This window comes from Monodelphis domestica, chromosome 7 (genome assembly GCF_027887165.1).
Source record: "Monodelphis domestica isolate mMonDom1 chromosome 7, mMonDom1.pri, whole genome shotgun sequence".
Taxonomy (NCBI): Eukaryota; Metazoa; Chordata; class Mammalia; order Didelphimorphia; family Didelphidae; genus Monodelphis; species Monodelphis domestica.
The window spans coordinates 94,931,383-94,951,269 of NC_077233.1; the positions used below are offsets into that span (position 1 = coordinate 94,931,383).

Genomic DNA, 19,887 nt, shown 5'->3' on the forward strand with positions numbered 1-19,887 from the left:
GGGCAGACATTGTTTCCTTGGATCCCTTGCTGCTGGCACAATGCCACTTCTTATAGCCTTGGCATTTGGGAGTCCACAGCCATAGATGGTGGCAAGGACATTAAGGGGAAGACTCCATGCCCGGATGCTGCTCCTTCTTCACCTCTATTCTTGGAATTCCAAGCCTCCTTTAGCTATTATCTCAGGTGCCAGCTCCTATGCCAAACCTTTCCTTATCCAAGACAAGAGAGTCTCATTCTCCTAATAATTAGTACTTAAACTTCTCAAATGATCTTTTATTTGCTTATCTGAATGGGCCTTTTCTCCCTTCCCCAGCAGGATATAAACTCCTTGAGAGGAGCAGGAACTTTTTATGTATGTATGTATTTATATATGCATTGCATTATGAAGGTATGCATATTTATAATACAAATGCTCATATGTTTGCATACTGCACTGAACAAAAGGGCCTTGTACATAGTAGGTGTTTATTTTTTTAAACCCTTACCTTCTGTCTTAGAATCAATACTGTGTATTGGTTCCAAGGGAGAAGAGTGGTAAGGACTAGGCAATGGGATTCAAGTGACTTGCCCAGGTTCACACAGCTAGGAAGTATCTGAGGCCAGATTTGAACCTAGGACTTCCCATCTCTAGACCTGGCACTCAATCCACTGAGCCATCCAGATGCCCTCAGTAGGTGCTTTATTAATGTTGAACTTAGCTGAATTTTCTTTACCACCATCTCTGGTTTGGAATTCCCTCTTGGCTTCTCAAAAGAATGGGAGCTCCTTGAGGTTAAGGATTGTTTTTCCTTTTTCATCTTTATATTTCCAGCACCTAGCACCTTGCATATAGTAGTGAAAGAGGTTAAAGAAAACTATCTCTTTGATCTTTTAAAAACTTTATTAAAAGAAAAAACCCCACCAGAGTTCCCTAGCTGAAATTAACTAACACCCCTTCTCCCTGGTCTTCTCAGATTCAAAGTCCTAGGTGTGGGATTGATCATTATATAGACCAACACGGAGCCTAAAAGTAGGGGGTGGTGGTGGTGACCCCTCCCGCGCATGGGATTGGTCCAATTCAAGACCAATCCCACATCAGGAAGTAGGGGGGCATGGCCCCTCCTCAGCACAGGATTGGTCTATTCAAGACCAATTCCACACCAGGAAGTAGGAAGGAGGGACCCCCTGCTCCATGCTGGGGGATGTAGTTCCCCCAGCTATAATATTTTAAAACCCACAGTAGAAACTTTAAAAATTCATACTGAATTGAATTAAACTGTCTAGGCCTGACCATTATACCCAAAGGAATAACTGAAACCCACCTCTGAGCATAGGCTCATTTGATTAGAGATTGGGCCCCAGGCCCTTGTAGGGTAAGAGTATGAGTGACTCAATACAAACTGATCCTTTTCCTTTGGCACTGATGGTTTACTGGAAGTTACTTAAGCTTCCTGGGTCTCGGATTTCCCTTGAAAAATCAAGGGGTTGGACTGAATAAATTCTGAAAGCATTCTAGGTCTAACACTTTCTGTTCTAAGGCCTTGTCAGCTCTGATGGTCTAGAATTTTACTCTTAATCATTTCTCTATTCTTGGCCTGAACCTCTTTCTGTTTAAAATAAAAGGGTTGGATTAGATGATCTCTAAGGTCATTTCCATGTCTTATGATTATGACCATATGGTTGTCAACTCCAGAAGGGTTGTCAGGCTTGCTTTAAGAAGAGCCCAAGAGTAGCAGAAAGGGCTGGTTGGGTCTAAAGGCCAAGGAGCTTTGGAAATAATAACTATTTCCAAAGTATTCCAAGCTTGCAACCAGACTGTTTTTACTCTTTAAATAATGATGTGTCCAGTTTTTGCATAGGCTGGAGTCTCAATTTGGGTAAGGCTGGGCAATGGGAAACCACATTGATTTGGTTCTCTACCCTCCTCAAGGAAGAAAGGAAAGAAGAATGGTCTGTTGCCATGGACTATTTCAAGAGCAGGTGCTTTTGGTCACAAAGGAGATGGAGTGAGAGTGTGAATGGTTCAATACAAACTCACATAACATCTAGGCATTCCACTTTCCTCTCTAGGCCTTAGTTTAACTCTTTACAAAATGAACTTGGATGAGATGATCTTTAAGGTTCCTTCTAGTTCTGACATCTCCAATTCTTTCTACAATTCCTTTCAGCTCTAAATAGCTATGACTCTAGGACTCTATGACAGAATTTTCTTCTAAAGTTTAAAGGCAAAAAAAGTGGTAGAAATATTCAGTTGTGAGTAAAATGAAGCTGCAATGAGATAGATTTCAGTTCTACATAAGTGAGGAAAAAAACTTTCCAACAAATGGAGCTATCCCAAAGTAGAATGGTTTGTCTCAGGAGGTCATGAACATTCCATCACTGGAGGTATGAATGGAGGTTGGATGACCATTTGTTGGGGCATATTAGAGAGGGGACTTCTGTTTATAATTAGGCTGGTCTAGCTCAGTGCTGTCAAACTGAAATAGAAGCAGGAATCATTAATTAATATATAAAGGGTCCCTTCTGGCCACATATTGACCTAGTTTTAAAATGAAATGTTATCTATAGAGTATTTTTCTTTATTTTGTTAAATATTCCAAATTACATTTTAATCTGGTTTTGATCACATTGGGGAGTTGGCCTGTAGACCACCATCTAGACCATATAAGTCTAGATGACCTCTGACGTTCCTTCCAGCTCTGAGAATCTGTGATTCTGAAACTCTATAATTCCAAGAATCCCAGATTCTATGATTCTGAGTGTTTCTGAGTTTGAGACTAAGGACTCTGAGAGTCTGTGATTCTAAGCTTCTGAGAGCCCGAGAGAAGGAGAGTTAAGACTGATGTGTCATTCTGAGATTCTATGATAAGGAGACCGAAGCATTTGGCCAAAGAGCCTCTACCCTTTGCCTCCCTAGAATTCCCAGAGGGAGGCTGGGTCACTTTGGGGAGCTCTGGTAGGGTACAAAGTTCTATCCTGCAGAAGGATGGTTCTGAGCTAAGCTGGCCTGTTTTGTCCCAGAACATCACTGGGCCACAGGAACTTGGGCTTTGCAAAGCTGGCAGGGGGAGAACGCAGGCAGGTTAGTGCGCATGCAGAGAGGCAGCACTGCAAAATCCAGGGTAAAGAAAACGTCAGCACTTACATGATGATGGTTTTCTTGGGCACTTTAGTCTCTTGCTCGGTGACTACAAAGAAAACAGTAGGAACAGCAAGGGGTTAAAGAAAGGCCAAAGCCAAGAGGACTGAGCTAACTGTTAAGTTGATCCAAGGACACTGGAGGAAAAGCATGGATCATCCCAGTCATGCTTTTGTGGTTCTAAAGTGTTCCTTGGTGTGTCTGACACATGCCAGCTGTGGGATGTAGGACTAGTCATGTAACTTCTTTTATCCTTTGTAAAATGAGGATAATAATCTTGTACTACCTACCTCACAGGCTTGTCTTATGGAAAGCCCTTTATAAACCTTTAAGTGCTAGGGATATGTGGTCTATTATTAATGTGCTATAGGGAAAATAGCATTGGACTGGGACCAAGAAAACCCTAGGTTCACATCCCAGCTCTCTAACTTCCTACCAGTGTGATCTTGGGAAAAATCATTTGATCACACTGGTCCTCAGTTTCCTCATCTGTATAACTGGTAAGTGTGTGTGTGCATGTGGATTAATGATCCTTTCTAGCTCTAACATTATATGCTCTATGTTCTAAGCTACCTTGAAACTCCAACTTTTTATGTTCTAAATTTCCTTCCATCTCTTACATTCTATGTTCCAAATTCTCTCAGATTCTGATGTTCTCTAAGTCCCATGGTCCCTTGCACCTCTAATCTTGGCATGCTAATAATCTATGTTCTAAAGCCCCTTCTATCTCTTACTTTCTAAGTTCTAAACTCTCTCTAGGTCCTCACTTTCTATTGCACTTCTAATATTCTATGTTCTTCGCTCTAAGCTCTCTTGAGATGCTAACATTCTGTGTTCTAAAGCCCCTTTTCAGGTCTGACATTCTATGTTCTATGATCTCTCCAAGCACTGACCGTCTACATTCTAAGGTTCCTTCTCTTTTGAACATTCTGTGAATCTATAGGGCCTTCAGTGAACATTACGTCACAGATATAGGTCCTTTTTTCCTTAGTTTCATAGCCCAGGTTTTTTCCTTCCAAGTGGGAAAAACACAGGACCAAAAAAATGCTTTCCACAACAAGTCTATTTTCTCTTTGTAAAAGGTGGTCTAGCTTTTAAAATATGGCACCAGACTAAAACAGTGTCATTGAAAAAAGTATTGGACTGAAAGATGAGTGATCTGGGTTTGAGTCCCAGCTCTGAAACATACTAGGTGCATAACTTTGGACAAATTGCTTCATTTCTTTGGGGATCAGTTTCCTCATTTATAAAATAGGGATAAATAAGACTTTTAGGATATACTCAGGTAATGTGCCTCAGAGCATACTGTAAGTTTTAGAATGCTATTCAAGCAGGAGAAATGACCATTAAATAGAGCTGAGTTATGAGTTTCTCTAGGGAAAGAGTTTCCCTACAGAAGATAAGGGCCAAGCTTATGGAAACTCCCAAAGGATTCAATTAACCAAATGAAAGTATAGGAAAACTTTATGTAGAAAGTGGAGTGAATTTACTAGCCCAGTGACCTTCAGCAAAACTCTAATCCTTTTAGGATTTGCAAAATGTAAGAGTCATTCCAGATGGCCACTGAGATCTCCTCCAGCTCCACATCTCTGCCCTAGATGACCTTGAAGGGCACTACCAGTTCTGAGAGTCTGTGATAGGCTGAACTCTCCATCTTACTCAGTTTCCATCCTTGGGCTTTGGCAGGAACTAGGGAATGTGGAGGGAGAGAACAAGAAAACAGTCAAAGAGGAGGGACAGTCTTCCTGGAGAGATATAGGAAGTTATATATCCTCTCTTATTACCATTTTTACTTTCCATTAGGATTTGTTCCAGTTAGCAGAAGGAAGGCAGGAAGGAAGTTAAGATCTCCTCTCTCCCTCTTTCCATAGTAAAGATGACTTAGAACAATAAATATTCTTCAAAGCAGAAAAGACCTATATTGATACCCATTAAAAAAGAAGAGCTGATGTTCCCCTCCTTGTATCCATCAGGCTTGCTCCTTTCTCAAGGGAAGGCATTGCACAGATCTGGGATTTTGGGGGCTTGGTTGCATCCTTTCCTGAAATGGTCTACAAATACTGCATGCCTTAGTAGATGGCTTTATGAGTTGCTATGGCCAAAAATGTTAGTCAGTCCTCTGGTGGCCTCTTTTTTTTTTTTTTAAACCCTGACCTTCCGTCTTAGTGTCAATACTGTGTATTGGTTTCAAGGCAGAAGAGTTGTAAGGGCTAGGCAATGGGGGTCAAGTGACTTGCCCAGGGTCACACAGCTGGAAGTGTCTGAGGTCAAATTTGAACCTAGGACCTCCCGTCTCTAGACCTGAGTGACCTGCCTGCTCCGAATCCCTTGACAGGCCTACATCTGGCTTTTCAGCCAGAGATTTTGAGACCCTGACATGAGTTCACAAAAGGGCTTTTCCCCCCACTGACAAATTCTGAGGACTATTTTTGTTTAAAGAAAGGGAAAAAAGGATAGAAGATACTTTGGGTTTCCTATTTTTGACTCAGAACAGGAAAGAGACAGGTGCCCTCCTTGAGGCAGCAGACACTGCCAGTTTACATATAATTAACTGTCCTACCTCTCTGATTGTAACAAATTATTTTTCCCCATTGAGATAGATGATGGAAAAGCAGGTCTCCCAGGATCCTATTTATCCTCATTTGTTTCCTAAATTGAACTCAGTTAAAGTAAGTTCATTGGAAACAGTATCTCACTTTCTTCTCCACATGTTCTTTATAATATTAATCTATATTAATAAGGTTCTTCCTGTATGCTATTGCTATGTTTTGGAGGACAAGATAGGACCTGTGCAACTGTTGGTACATTCCAATGGAATCCAGTGATTTTTGGATGGCCATGGTTGCTTTTTGGTGCCTTTCCTTACTTCTTAGCCATTAAGGCTAAGCTTTGCTTGACGATCCATTGTTTGTTTTTTAAACCCTCACCTTCCATCTTAGAATCAATGCTAGTATTGGTTCCAAGGCAGAAGAGCAATAAGGACTAGGCAAAGGAAGTTAAGTGACTTGTCCAGGGTCACACAACTAGGAAGTGTCTGAGGCCAAACTTGAACCCAGGACATCCCATCTCCAGGCCTGGCTATCTGATGAGCCCTTTAGTTGTCCCCATTCTTTGGATTTTAATAAGCAGGCACCACGGATGGATTGAATCTAAATTAAGTGCCATGTCTAAGTTACATAATATAGGAAAACCCCACCCTGAGAGCCTCTGAAGGATGGGATTGATTTAGGTAGAATACTCATGAGACAATGAGATTTGGGTGAAAAGTATAATTGGAAGTTGGGCCTATGTGAAAAATAGAACCAGAGTATTTGAATTTCTGATCTGTTAATGGATTGATTGACCTCTTCCAAAATCATTTCTTCATTCATGTTGACTATTTTGATCCTGATAGAGAGCAACACCATAATGTACTTCTTATGTAACATTAAATATAATTATGATCATCTTATTCCCTGTCTAGATTTGGAAATTCCTAAAGATAGGGCTTTTAAAAAATCTATATTCTGTAATTCCTTTGAGGCCTAACATACTTTCTTACCTACAGTAAATGTCTGAATGCATGCATGAATGAATCTTGCCCCTAGTTCATCACTTCAGTGTTCTTGGCAGTTGAGGAAGGCAGCTGTGCAAAGCGGGATTTCTTGATATGCAGGTTAATATGCTTGAAGCATTAAGATCAGGCAGGAGCTTATTCCATCCTTGGCCACAGATCTCTCTGGGTTAATGGGTTAAACCAGCTATTCACACATTATGAAACATAGAGATGAGTGATGCATTGGATGCATTGGAAACAGGAGACAATATCGAATGATGATCTGCATGAGACGTCGTCCCCCACTCAGACCTTGCCCATGATGCTGGGGGTTGTGCTGTGTTCTTGGCACTCCCAACGGCTAAACAACATTATTCCCATCACATACCCTTCCCTAGATGGCTTTTGTAGGGATGTCAGCTGCCGTGTCCCCACCTGGTTGAGTTGGCAAAGTCACTCTCAAAGGGACTCTTCCTTCACTTCCAATAGCATGAATTTTTAAAAAATTACTTTAAAAGATTGATCAAAAGTCTACCATATGATGTTGAACTACAGTGAATCACTAGAAGAGACTGCTTCTGATCACCTGGTCCAAAAGCATCCAGTCTGAGCATGGAGATGCTCAGGGGGATCCGATTAAATTAAAAAGTGACAGCAACTGGGAGCTGGTTGTGGAGCAGGTGTGCGTTCCCCATGCTGGGGGCAGGGACAGAGCGAGACAGACGTAAGTGGTGGGATTTGTCCAAGTCATTTCACCGAGGATGTTCCATAAATTGTGTATTAACCAATCTCTATCCAAATCTGCGGGCTTTCTATATGTTAACCAAGCAGCTGTCAGGTGCCCCCTTTGGAAGGAGCCTGAGGAGGTGGTCAGACAGGTTCAAGGAGGGCAGAGGGCTGGAGTCTGGCTTCCATACCAGAGGCCTTAGCCTGAGAAAAGTCTGGTGAAAGGGATTCTGGTCAGTGGAGAGCGGCTGAACAGTAATGCTCAAGGGCACAACTATTGTTTTCACTGGTTGACTCAATAAGGCACCCACAGAGAAGGGCTGAGGGTTACTGGGCGTGAGAGCTGGAAGGAATCTTGGAGAACTAGGTCTCATCTAGTCCAACACTCTCATTCTACAGAATAGAAAACAGGTTTGCAGAGGACAGTGGACTTGCCCAAGGTAATTCCTTAAGTCTGCTCATTCGACCAATTCCAAATCCATTTAACTGTATCAAGGCAGTATAGTGTGGTGGAAAGTTCTGTCAGACACATTCTCTGTGTGACTACAGGCAAGCCAGTTAAACTCTCTGAGACCTGAGGCTAGGGATACCTTCAATACCTACTTCCTAGGGTTGTTTGGAAGATTATCTGAGATCATCTTTGTAAAATGCCCTGTGAATTTCAAATGTGTTGTATAAATTCTGGCTCTCATTCCTATCTGTCCCAGGCGTCTCCATCTTGTTCATGGAGAGATCTCCCTCTGTTCAAGTCGTCCTCATTCTTAAAAAAGAAAAAGATCCAGCAGAAGCCCCACCTCCTAATAGAATGAAAGAACTGTAGGACAGCAAAGCTGAAAGGGATCGCCGACCTCCAACTTCTCTGCCTGTGCAGGAATTACCCTCTCCAACCTCCCTGACTAGTGGCCATCCAGCCTTCACTTGGGAACCTCTAGGGATGGAGCACTCACTAGCCTAAGAGGCAGCCCATTCCACTTTGGGGCATTTCTACGACGATAAGGCTTAAACTCCAATAAAGGGCATCTTAGAAAAAGAAATGTCATATGAAAAACAAGAAGAGAGAGATTCTAAAGTATGGGGAATTGGGCTAGTCCCAAGCCTAATGGGAAAGGATGTAGAGTTTGCCTTTAGTGAATTCTTGGCAATTCCCTTTAGGGAGCATCCAATTTAACTTCCATTCCTATATAGAAATATTCTTGACAAACCCCTAATAGGTAGTTTAGTGCATGCTAGAATCCTTATGGTGATAGGGAGCTCACACCCTACAAAGGCATAGAAATTTTATAGACTACAAAATTGAAAGAGACCTCAGAGGTCTTCTGTTCTATTCTCCCCCCAAACTCGTGCACCTCCATCTATTATATCCTTTACAGGAACTTGTCTAGTCCTTATCTGAAGACCTCCCTGTACACTGGCTCCAGTGCTCAGGGTCCTCATGCTTTCCTGGGCTTTTTGCTGAGGTTCACCACATGGGCCTCCTCTCTTGAACACTGATAGCAGCTGGCTTTTCCTTTATACAGATACTGAATGCACTCACACTATTCCTCTGGGGCTCTGAATCTGCTTTCCGATAGGACAGCTGTTTAAGGTGATATATGAATTCCAGGTCTTATGTCAGTGGGATTCTTCTATAAAGAAACTCCTAAACACGGAGGGGGGCCCAGAGCCAGTGGGTTGAGGAGTCCTCCTTGAATTTCTAAAGGCTGCCAATACAATCTTCTTCCCATCGCTACAGGAATCATTCTTACATGTAGATCTGGTCATGTTCCTCTCCTCAGTCTTCAGTGGCTCCCTAGAACCCCCCCACTACGGTTGGGACTTCTCTGCCCAGCACTCCAGGCCTCTTGCAGTATAGCACAAATCTAGGTTTTCAGCCTTAGCTCCCGTACCCGCCTTCATTAATTCCATGCTCTAGACAAGTTGAGTAACTCAGCACCCTTTGAGCAGGGGCTGTGCTCCCCCACCTCCCTGCCTTCGCTGCTCCTGGAGGGTCCCTCCTTTGCAGCCCATCTGCTACATAGCCAGCCGGACTCAAATGCTATCTCTCTGCTTCAGAAAGCCTTCCCTCATCCTCCCTGTTGGCAATGACCGTCAGACCTGCCCCGACATATCGCTTGGCTGTATGAATCTCCCATGCCTCTGCCAGGTGATGTGGTGGGTTACAGTCTCTAGAAGGTCCTGAGCTCTGCGAGGTCAAGGATTGTGTTTAATGTCGCTCCACAAAGCACGCACAGTAGGAATTCAGACAATGTTTACTGAACGTTGCTGCCCCAGCCAGAGGTTCTGAATGTTGCTGGATGTGTTGTCATGGCTACTTGGTGTGCGTGGGTGGGCTTCCTGTTGGGGCAAGCGTGAAGTCTTCATTCCCCGACTCCCCCTGCGCCACACTCATTTTCTCTCTATTCTGAACTCCAATAGCACTTACTGGGTGTACTCTTCTTTGAGTGCTGAACGCCTATGGCTAGGGATGCGCTATTTTATGCTGGGAAACACTGTCCCTCTTCCTACTCCTCCCCACCACCTTGGCCCTTCCCTTGGCTTCTGTGATGCTGCTCTCTTGTTCCTGATGTCCTCTGATATGTCTGACCATTCCTTGGTCTCCTTTGTTCTGGGTCATCTTCCTCTTCCTTCCCATAAGTGTGAGAATCTCCCCACGCTTTATCTGGGAACCTCTTCTATGCTCTTGCTACAACCTTCTCCTTTGGTGACTGCATCAGTTCCCATAGGTTAATTTCTATGCAAATGACCCTCAAATTTATATATTCTATAACTGCAGGTCCATTTTGATCAGTCAATTAATAAACATCTAATGAGAATCTACTATGTGCTACTCAGTGTGTTGAATAGGCATTTTATAATTATTATCTTACTTGGTCTTCATAACAACCCTGTGAGATAGGTGCTACTATTATTTCCACTTTACAGGTGGGGAAACTGAGGCAAAGATTGATCAAATGACTTTCCCAGGGTCCTACAACTAGTAAGTGTCCAGGATCAGATTTGAACTTAGATCTTCCTGACCTCAGGCCTGGCACTCCATCCAGTGTATCCCCTTACTGATGGCCTATTGGATATCTCTACTTGCATGTCTCACAAACATCTCAAATGCTACGTGTCCAAACCAGAACTTGTCCTCTCCCCTCCTCCCTACCCAAAGCCAACCCTCCACTAAACTCCTCCATTTCTATCAATGGCACCATCTTTCCAGTCACCCAGGACCTTGGAATCATCAGTGACTCTCCTTCTTCCTCAAATCAATGCTTATATTTGATTAGTTTCCACGTCTTATCAATGGTACCTCCACAATGTCTCTTCTATTGCAATAACTTCCTAATTAGTCTCCTGGCCTCCACCCAGCCTTCTCCAATCCATCCACACAACCACCAAAATGACATTCCAAAAACACAGATCTGACCAAGTCACCCCAAACACAAAAGTCTTCACAAACTCCCTAATGCCTCTAGAATAAAATACAAAATCCTCAGCCTGGCATTTCAAACCACCCACCATCTGGCACTCATTCACTTTTCCACTTTTCATTCACATTATTTCTCTTCATCCATTCTCCTCTCCAGCCAAACTGTCCTTCTACCTCTTACAAGGATATAATATTCCATCTTTCCTTTGCACGAGTCGTGCTTCCCCATGTCTGAAAGGCGTGTCCTTCCTCACCTCTGTCTGATAAAATCTTTTTCCTTCGAAGCATAGTTCAGGTGCCCTCTTACACAAAGATCTTTCCTGATGCCCTCAGTTATGAACATTTCCCCCTCTTGAGTTACTTTATGTGTACTTAACATTGACTTGCTTATGTGCCTATTATATTCCCCATAGACTGTAAGCTCCTTGAAGATATGATTGTTTCATTTTTGTCTTTTATCCCAGCACCTCGTGCAGGATCTTGCACGTAGTTGGGGTGCGTGTGCAGCAGATGTTCATTAAATTGAATTGAATCAAATTAGACTTTAGATTCTTTAAGGGCAAGGCCTCGCAATGTGCTATATTTTTTGTGAGAGCCCACATATCAAGCTGTAGCTGTCACGTGTGTAGCAAATATCTACTGATGACCGGATCCTTTGTCCAAGGCCACTGGTGTGATGGGAATTCTTTCTAGAGCGCATATGACTGTGGCACACATAACCTATTCACTGCATTACCTTTCTTCTGTGCAATCCCCCCTTCTGGCAATAGTCATCGATGTCATCTGTAGCTCCCATACTCCCAAATGAAATGGGGCAGGACAGAGCAAGATGGCGCCCTACTTTCACCAAATGCACTGCTGGGGGTTGTTGTCTTTTTTCCATCAGAAACAGCCCCTGCACCGTCACGTCCCCGGCGTTCGTCCTTCCCACCTTAAAGACCCAAGCTTGGAGGTCCCCTCCTCCAGGATGGCCTTCTCACTCTGGCACAGTGCTGCTCCTCGGACTGAGTCTGATGGATATGCTACTGAAAGCTTCCTCACTGCCTGGATGCAGCACTGGGCTGTCTAGCGGGGGGATGCGTGTGGGGGGGGTGTCTGTGTTTTATAATAAGCCGGGACTTATTCTGTGTCGCCTCCCTCCCCCACCCCAAACCATGCCACAGCACCCGGAATCCAACAGGTCAACAAAGAATCAGCTGAACTGAACCGAGCTCTGCCTTGGGAGCCGCGAGGGAGGGCTCGGGTGCAGCTGGCTGCAGCAGGGGGAGGCAGTGAGGCACCCCGTGCTCATGTTACAGAACAGCTGAGGCCGCCCCGTGGGCGAGACACCTCCTGGAAGCGGCAGACCGGTGAATGCCCAGAGCCTGTGAGAGGGAAGGTGGGCAGGATACTTATGGAGTAGGAAATGGGGAAGAATCCTACCTTCGATGGTGATAGCCTGCTCTCCTCTCTTCTCCTGGGCCAGTAAGGCTGTACTCTGCACTGACAGCTCCGCTCCGCTGCGGGCCGATCCTAGCTTGTTGGACAGCTGTCAATATTCCAGGGGAATGTGTTAGAAATCAGCCCAGGGCAGGAGTTCTTCACCCACAGCCCACAGACACCCAAAGGGCCCTGGGATAGATTTCAGGAGGACCATCCACTTGGACAGGAAAAAAATTATTATGACGCCTTTAGATATATGTTCTATTGACCTCTGTGAAATTGAGCATTTTTCCCAGTTATGCATTTCAGTGACAAGAACACCGTATTAGTGGCATCTATGACTGTCCTCAATAGGAATCCTGGATGTTTCATATCACCATGCATTTGTTGCAGAGATCCAGATTCACACTCATTTCTGCTCTAGTTATTAGATCTGCCGCTAACCCACATGCAATCACAGTCTTCCCATGTCTTTGAATATAACTGGTTTCCATTGTAATCCTATGTGCTGGCATAAATGATTGTTTCTTCCTTTCTTAATGTATGCATTTAAGACATCAGTCTGAGAAGGGGCCCAGAAGCTTCCCCACACTGCCAAAGGGACCCATGCCACCAAAAAAGGTTAAGAACCCCTGGCCTACGGTCTCTTGGGGCCACGAAGACATACTTTGAAAGAGGAAAAAATCCTGGATTTGAATTCAGGTTTTGACACGAGCTTATCTGAATTTAGGCAGGCAAGGTACGTTCCCTGTTAGGCTTCAGCTTTCTCATTTATAAACTGTGATTGTAATACTTCATTATAAACTTCATGAATCCGGAGCTGCAGTACAAGCTGGACCATTAGACTTTTCTCTGCATGACCTGAACCCAGGAGATAAAGTTTATATCAAGAATTTCAAGCGAACTGGAGCAACTGAACCTTCCTGGGAAGGACCATTCCAAATATTATTAACTACTCCAACATCTATAAAGATTGGAGAAAGAGACTCTTGGATTCACTGCTCACATGTGAAGAAAGCATCTTCTGCTGAGACTGATTGACTCTATCCTATCATATGAATTGTGACTCTATCTTATCATATGAATTGGAGATAATAATCCATAGACAAATGGATGCTGTTTTTTTTTCAAGAATATATTGAATTACTGATTTTTTTCTTATTTTTTCTTATTTCTTTTATTTTTTATCAGAATATTTGATTTTTTCTCATTTTTTGTACTGAAGGTACACATAATTAATATTAATATTTTTCCCTGCAGTAATACAAGTTAATATATATACTCTTGCTATAATATCAATATATGCCTAAAAGCTTTAAACTATGGGAACCTGCCATTTATTGATAAAATATTATAGGACTGTGATTAATGTTTGTGTCTGATTCCAGGAAAAGGGATAAAAACAAGGAGCACAGACTAAACCTGAATAGCGCCAATAGAGCACACAAGAAATATTAAAGTGAGACTCGAGGTTGCGACGCTTAACTTATGTTTAAGTCGTAGGACTTCCTTGTATCTACACTCTTTTCGAAATACTCAAACAAGTACAAAGCTTGACTATCATGCTGGCTCCCTATATCCCTGAGGAAAAAATCAGACAAGGGAATGACATTTCCCCATCAAAATAGAATTCTAATTCTTTTCTTCTTATATTATGGCAACTTCCTGTAGTCTTGGCTACAAATGGCTAAGTGAAATATTACTGCATTCTGTCCTACATACTTGTGGGATAGAAATTACTTTAAACTGGACCTATACAAGGTCTATTTTGAATTTTTCTTATGTTTTTGATTATTTTTCTATTCTTTTGATAATTGACACATACACCCCCATAACTGAACATTGCATTCTGAGCTAAACTTGATATTTTTTTTTAATACTTACTTCAGGGGGGATTGTATTTTAATTTAAAATCTAAGAATTTTTGAATTTTTTTGTTTGAGATTTTTATTTTTATAAAAATCCAAGACTTTTTAAGATTTTACTGTTATAAAAAATTTCAAAGATTTTGATTTTGTTCGAGAAAAGATCTTCAAGAAAGAAGCTTGAAACTTTTATATCCAGAGAATGAACTGTTGCAGAAAGATGCCGAAACCCTACACTTCATCAAGAAGATCAAGAATGAACTTTGGATGTGATTGATTGGACTGAACTTTTGATTGAACATTTATTGAAACTGTACACATTTATGCCAAAAGGGACTGCCCCTAATTTGGCTTTCTGTCAATGCGCCTAGCAAACATTGGTTTTGCTTTCTTTTCTTTTCTATTTCCTCTCTCACTATTCTAATTTCTCTTGGAAATTGAATATTGTGTATATCTGTAGTTAGAAGTGAATTTAGAACTACAAAATGATTATGTTAAATGATCAATGGGGAGACTAGTCTCCCAATGATCATCAGGGGGGATTGTAAACCTTAAAATTCCTTAGACTTATAAATGTTGGAAATTTCACCATTGGGATATTTCATACTTGGAAAATTTCTTACTGATAGTCTATTGGAATGGGAATCCCATTGGCATGGGAGGTTCCTTCTCTTCCCTTCTTAAGATTACTTTAGGACAGAAACCTTTTGCTGAACAATGGAAAGGACTTTGACCTATGCTTAAGCATAGAACAGGAATTTCTTTGAGTCTTGATTGATTTTAGAATTGATACAATGGAGATACTCCACCCTATTCAGTCCTAATAGGATTGAGTAAGGGCTGCAGCCTAGATCAAAATTTAATTATTCCAATCTCTACCATACTCAAGTTAACAGGATTTAGAAAGGGCTGTAGCAAAGGAGTAAAGATTTAATCATTTGAAAAATATGACCTTCAACAGACATGTGCAAAAGCCAGAAACCTCTGGGCGGTCCTGGGTTAAGCGAGAGCCTCCATTGACAGGGAAATTGATGAAGAGTGATTGGTAGATATGAGGACTGAGGGGAGGCAACTTGGATGGTGTCCTTAAAGATAGGAGGGTCTGGAGACTGGAGGTGGTGGAGGTTTTGGTCGGTGTGGTTCCTGGGCTCTGAGAAGGCTTGCTCTGAAGAAAGCTGAAGGTGGGGGCCCCTGAGACTGTTTCTCCATTTTGGACACGTGAGTAATAGGGACTGGTCTCTTTTCTTTGCTCCAGCTATCTAAGGGCTTGGGCCTTTTGGCCCAGCCTAAACAGAAGGGGTATTTAAGCCCTATTCCCTTCTCTCCCCTTTCTCTCTCTCTCTCTATCTCTAATTCCTTTCTTACTCCTATTGTAATTAAACTCCAAAAAAGGCTGACGGCTGACTTGAGTTTTTCATTTAGGAATTACATAGCTGATTCCTTGGCGACCTTAAATTAATATATATCAGTCTTTTAAAGTGATTTCCTTGTAACACATAGAGCACTTCCTTCCTGCCCTCCACTTCCCAGCCGGATTGCTCTGAGGTTAAAATGAGGTGGCAGATTTGAGAACACTTTGAACATGAAGTGCTGTACCAATTGTTCCTCCCACCCATTCATTCCTGGGAGGGCAGGATTATGAACAGAGAGGGGGAAGAGACCTTGATCTAATTCTTCCATTTTACAGATGAGAAAACCAAAGCCCAAGGAAATGAAGTGACTTGCGCACAAAAGGAAGTAAGCATCAGATGGAATGCAGAGGGTCCTCCTGCTCCAAAGCCCGAGTGCATTTCATTCTAGTGTGTTGCCTCCAGGCCTCCCCTACTCACCTCACACTCATAATATCCCATGTCCTCCCGGCAGGCCTTCTTGATCACTAGTACCAGCACCCCACTCCGGGGTTCATTGAACATCTGGTATTTGCTGCTTTCGGACAACAGAGAGCCATCCTTGTACCACCTGTGGATAGAAAGCCATGAGGGCAAGCCCACACGGACACCTGTGCAACGTGGGCAGGGCAGAGAGGGCAGCCGAGGGCGCTTCAAGCCCACACCCAAATCTGAGACGTGGAAGACAATGACTTCTTAGCCCCTCCACCTTGGGCTTCTGCCGGCCTCCCCCAACTCTTCTCAGCTCCGCTAGAATGCCAACGCCCACCTTGCCTTGAGATCATTTATAATCTTAGCCATCGTGCAGGGGGATGTGAGGCCAATCTATACCCTCCACTGGGTACCCCAAGGCTCCTTTTTCTCCACCCCAAATGATTCCTTTCAAAGTCCAAAGGGGCCACAGAATTCCAGGGGCTCCATCCCTGCCTGATTTTCTTGGTTTCAGTCGGGTCCCCCTCAGTCTGCATCTCACTACACTCGAGGAATCCTAGCTTCCTCCCTATCCTCATATGAGACTTTAAACGGAATTAAAATGAAATCCCCGTTACACTGTAATGGTCCCTAGGGCTGCCCAGCTCTGCATCATTTGCAGCTCAAGGAGAGCTTTCCCCAGGGTAGCCTCCTGACCTGCCTTCCGGATGGGCCAGGTGTGGGTGGGAAAAAAGCAGCCCTGGTATTTTATGAGGGAGCATCTTTGGACACAGAGATGAGCCGCTCATTGAGCATGAATGAAGGATCACAAGGAGGGACACAGCACCACAGTGGTTCCCCTGAGATATTTAAAGAACTAGAGGAAGGCGGCGACATATTGGATAGACCATCTCTAAAGGACTTAGGGAAGGGCAAGGTGGAGAGAGGCTGTGTTCTGCACCTCAATGAAAGCATGGATTCATTTCAATAGGACACTATGTTCCTGGATGTATTTTTTTTAAATATTTTTTTAAACCCTTACCTTCCATCTTGGAGTCAATACTGTGTATTGGCTCCAAGGCAGAAGAGTGATAAGGGCTAGGCAATGGGGGTCAAGTGACTTGCCCAGGGTCACACAGCTGGGAAGTGTCTGAGGCCAGATTTGAACCCAGGACCTCCCGTCTCTAGGCCTGGCTCTCAATCCACTGAGCCACCCAGCTGCCCCCCTGAATATATTTTTTTAAACCCTTACCTTCTGGCTTAGAATCCATGCTAAGTATTGGTTCTAAGGCAGAAGAGTGGTAAGGGCTAGGCAATGGGAATTAAGTCCAGGGACCCAGAGACAGGAAGTGCCTGAGGTCAGATTCGAACCCAGGATCTCCCATCTCTGAGCCTGGAGCTCTGTCTACTGAGCCACTTAGCTGACCCCACCCCATCCTTGATATCTTTCTTCCCTTTACTCTCTCTTGAACTCTCTGGGGATGGTTTCCCCCAACTCTCTAGAAAAGGCTGAAGACCATCCCTTTGGTTTCCAAAAGGAGGCATTTCAGGGACCCACCTGATCTGGGGATAAGGAGCTCCCTCGATGGTGCATGTAAACTGTATGTCTTCACCTTCCACAAAGTGGGCATTCCGGACTTTGTTCACAAATCGTGGAGGGACTGCAAGCCAAGAGAGAAGTAAGTCCACCTCGTCCCTCTCTAGCTTTCCCTTTTCAGGGCCCCTGGGAGTCACTCAGCACTGACTTCCCTCCTTCCCCTCCTCAAGCGCCCAAAGTCTTCTTGCTCTCCCTTGTCTCCCTGATCCAAAGATCTGACTAAATTCACCCACACTGAGGTTAAAGTACTCAGGCAGGATTTGATGGGCTAAGGGGACCAGGAACATTTGCATTCTAATACTACCAGGCTTTAACCAAAGACTCCGCTCCATACAATACATGCATTCACACGTGCAGCATGTATATAAAATGGTATTCTATGGGGCAAAAGATGAATAATACATGTGTGTATCCACATGCATGCATGGATGCATATGTCCTCCCCTGGCAGAATGAAAGGCCCTTAAGGGCATTTGCTTCAGTTCTGTCTGGCACAGACAGATGCCTTGGAGTAAATACTTGTGGATTAATTGCGGAATTGCCACCATCTGTATATCGGCAGAAGCAGCACAGTTCTGCTCCAAAGAGGGGTTCTGGCCCTAAAATAAAGCCTCTTGGAATCATGAAGCCATACGAGTTCAGAGCTAGAACGGACTTGAGTCCAACCACCTCATTTTGCAAAGGGGGAAACTGAGACCCAGAGGTGGAAAGTAACTGAGTGACACAGAGGTCACTGACTAAGGGCACCTTCTTCCCACATGTAGAAGTCACAGCTTCAGTCCTAAATTCTCTAACTCTGTATGGAGTAATCTTGCCACTCTGAAAAGAAAGGGCAGACACATGTGTAATGGGGGGAATCAGATCTGCTTAGGGGCCAATCAGAGGCCTGATTACGTCCATGCATATATATATAAAATTATCTATATATCTATCACATAACATTGTAGGTACTTGTTATGTTTATGTATAGGCACTGGACTAAACAATCTCTCCATAATCTTTGTATATGTGTATATGCAGAAATAATGCTATTTAAGTATTTATGTATGTTAACATGGCCAAATAAGCACAAGTATAGGCTACACTTGGGGTTTTTTGTTTTTGTTTTAAACCCTCACCTTCCATCTTGAGTATTGGTTCTAAGGCAGAAGAGTGGTGACGGCTGGGCCATGGGGGTTAAGTGACTTGCCCAGGGTCATAGTATCAGAAGGCTGATTTAAACCCAGGACCTCCCATCTCTTGGCCTTGTTCTCTGCCCACAGAGTCACCTCATTGCCCTTGGAGGATTTTACAAGTCAGATTTTGGGGAGAAATTGAGGCAATAAGATGGCTGTTTTGGGCAAGGGGCTCATTCTTTCTAGTGCTCCTGCAGTCCCAGCTCACCAGAAACAACAGCCCCTTCCCCAACACACTAAGCCAGCAAACTTACAGGAGTCTTAGAGGACTCACCTAGCACAAGGATCTTTCCCAGGGTACTGGCATTGCCGGCGGCACTGGCAGCAAAGCACATGTATTGTCCTGAGTCCACACTCATTAGGTTGTCCAGGATGAGGGCGTAGGAACCATCGGGGTCCTCTATGAAGATGTGGTGACGGTCTACATCCACTGGTTTCCCATCTGGCAGGAAAAGAGGAACACCAGCCATCATACTCCAGCAGCTTAGGATGAGGCCAGGATATTTGCTCAGGTTGTAGCATGGCTATTGGGGAGGCTGCTTTGAATTTGTAGAGCATTTTTACATATGTTGTCTCGTCTGACCACATAATAAACCTGTGATGTTTGTACTACTGGCATTATCATGCTTGTTTTTACAGATTAGGAAACTAAGGCTCGGAGTGGATACATGATTTTATCTACCCTATTTACCTAGGTGGTGATTTTGCAAACTGATGTCAGGTAGGATTTGAACCTTGCTTGGTGGTGCTGTGGTCTAAATCGCACATTGGGCTTGTCTGAAGGTGCTAATGATTCTATGATCATAGTTGTGGAACTTAGCTGCTTGATTCCAGGACAGGAGATCCCAAAGGCCCCTCTTCCCCACTTCCCCATCTACAGGTCTTCTTACCTTTGTACCAGCTGACAATGGGCTTTGGGGTCCCAGTCACCCGGCAGGCCAGTTTGACAGTCTCACCCAGCTTGGCTGTGCAGTCTGCTAGCTCTTCCTCAAAGTCTGGAGGGTCTGAAAACACATATGGGACAAGAGGATACTTGAAGGGAAAGCCGTCTTTCAGTAAGTAAATTCAAGAGTCTGCTCATGCCAACAAAAATGGCCAGTCACCATAAGGAATTCTAAGCTAGTCATTGTTTTGTTTTAGGAAAGAGTCACAAACACTAAGACCTCTCATTTGGATTACTATCATTACCTCTTAACTGGATCCCCTGTTCTTTCCATCCATCTATCCATCCAT

The 19,887-nt window shown here is 43.6% G+C and overlaps 1 protein-coding gene across 35 annotated transcripts in view; it reads right to left on the minus strand.

The window, feature by feature from the left end:
- OBSCN (obscurin, cytoskeletal calmodulin and titin-interacting RhoGEF) overlaps nucleotides 1-19,887 on the minus strand; it is a 328,849-nt gene that overhangs the window by 63,079 nt on the left and 245,883 nt on the right. For 34 of the 35 annotated variants that reach the window (XR_008913488.1, XM_056805136.1, XM_056805153.1 and 31 more), the window contains 5 exons: nucleotides 19,545-19,658; nucleotides 18,929-19,096; nucleotides 17,441-17,543; nucleotides 15,913-16,042; nucleotides 12,219-12,324 (listed from right to left, as the gene is read on the minus strand). Coding sequence is in view for 34 of the 35 variants with exons in the window: in XM_056805136.1 (XP_056661114.1) it covers nucleotides 12,219-12,324; nucleotides 15,913-16,042; nucleotides 17,441-17,543; nucleotides 18,929-19,096; nucleotides 19,545-19,658 (621 nt within the window). In the remaining variant the exon portion in view is untranslated. Of the gene's footprint in view, nucleotides 1-3,126; nucleotides 3,170-12,218; nucleotides 12,325-15,912; nucleotides 16,043-17,440; nucleotides 17,544-18,928; nucleotides 19,097-19,544; nucleotides 19,659-19,887 lie in introns of all 35 variants that reach the window. The other variant, XM_056805162.1, reaches the window with a different exon arrangement.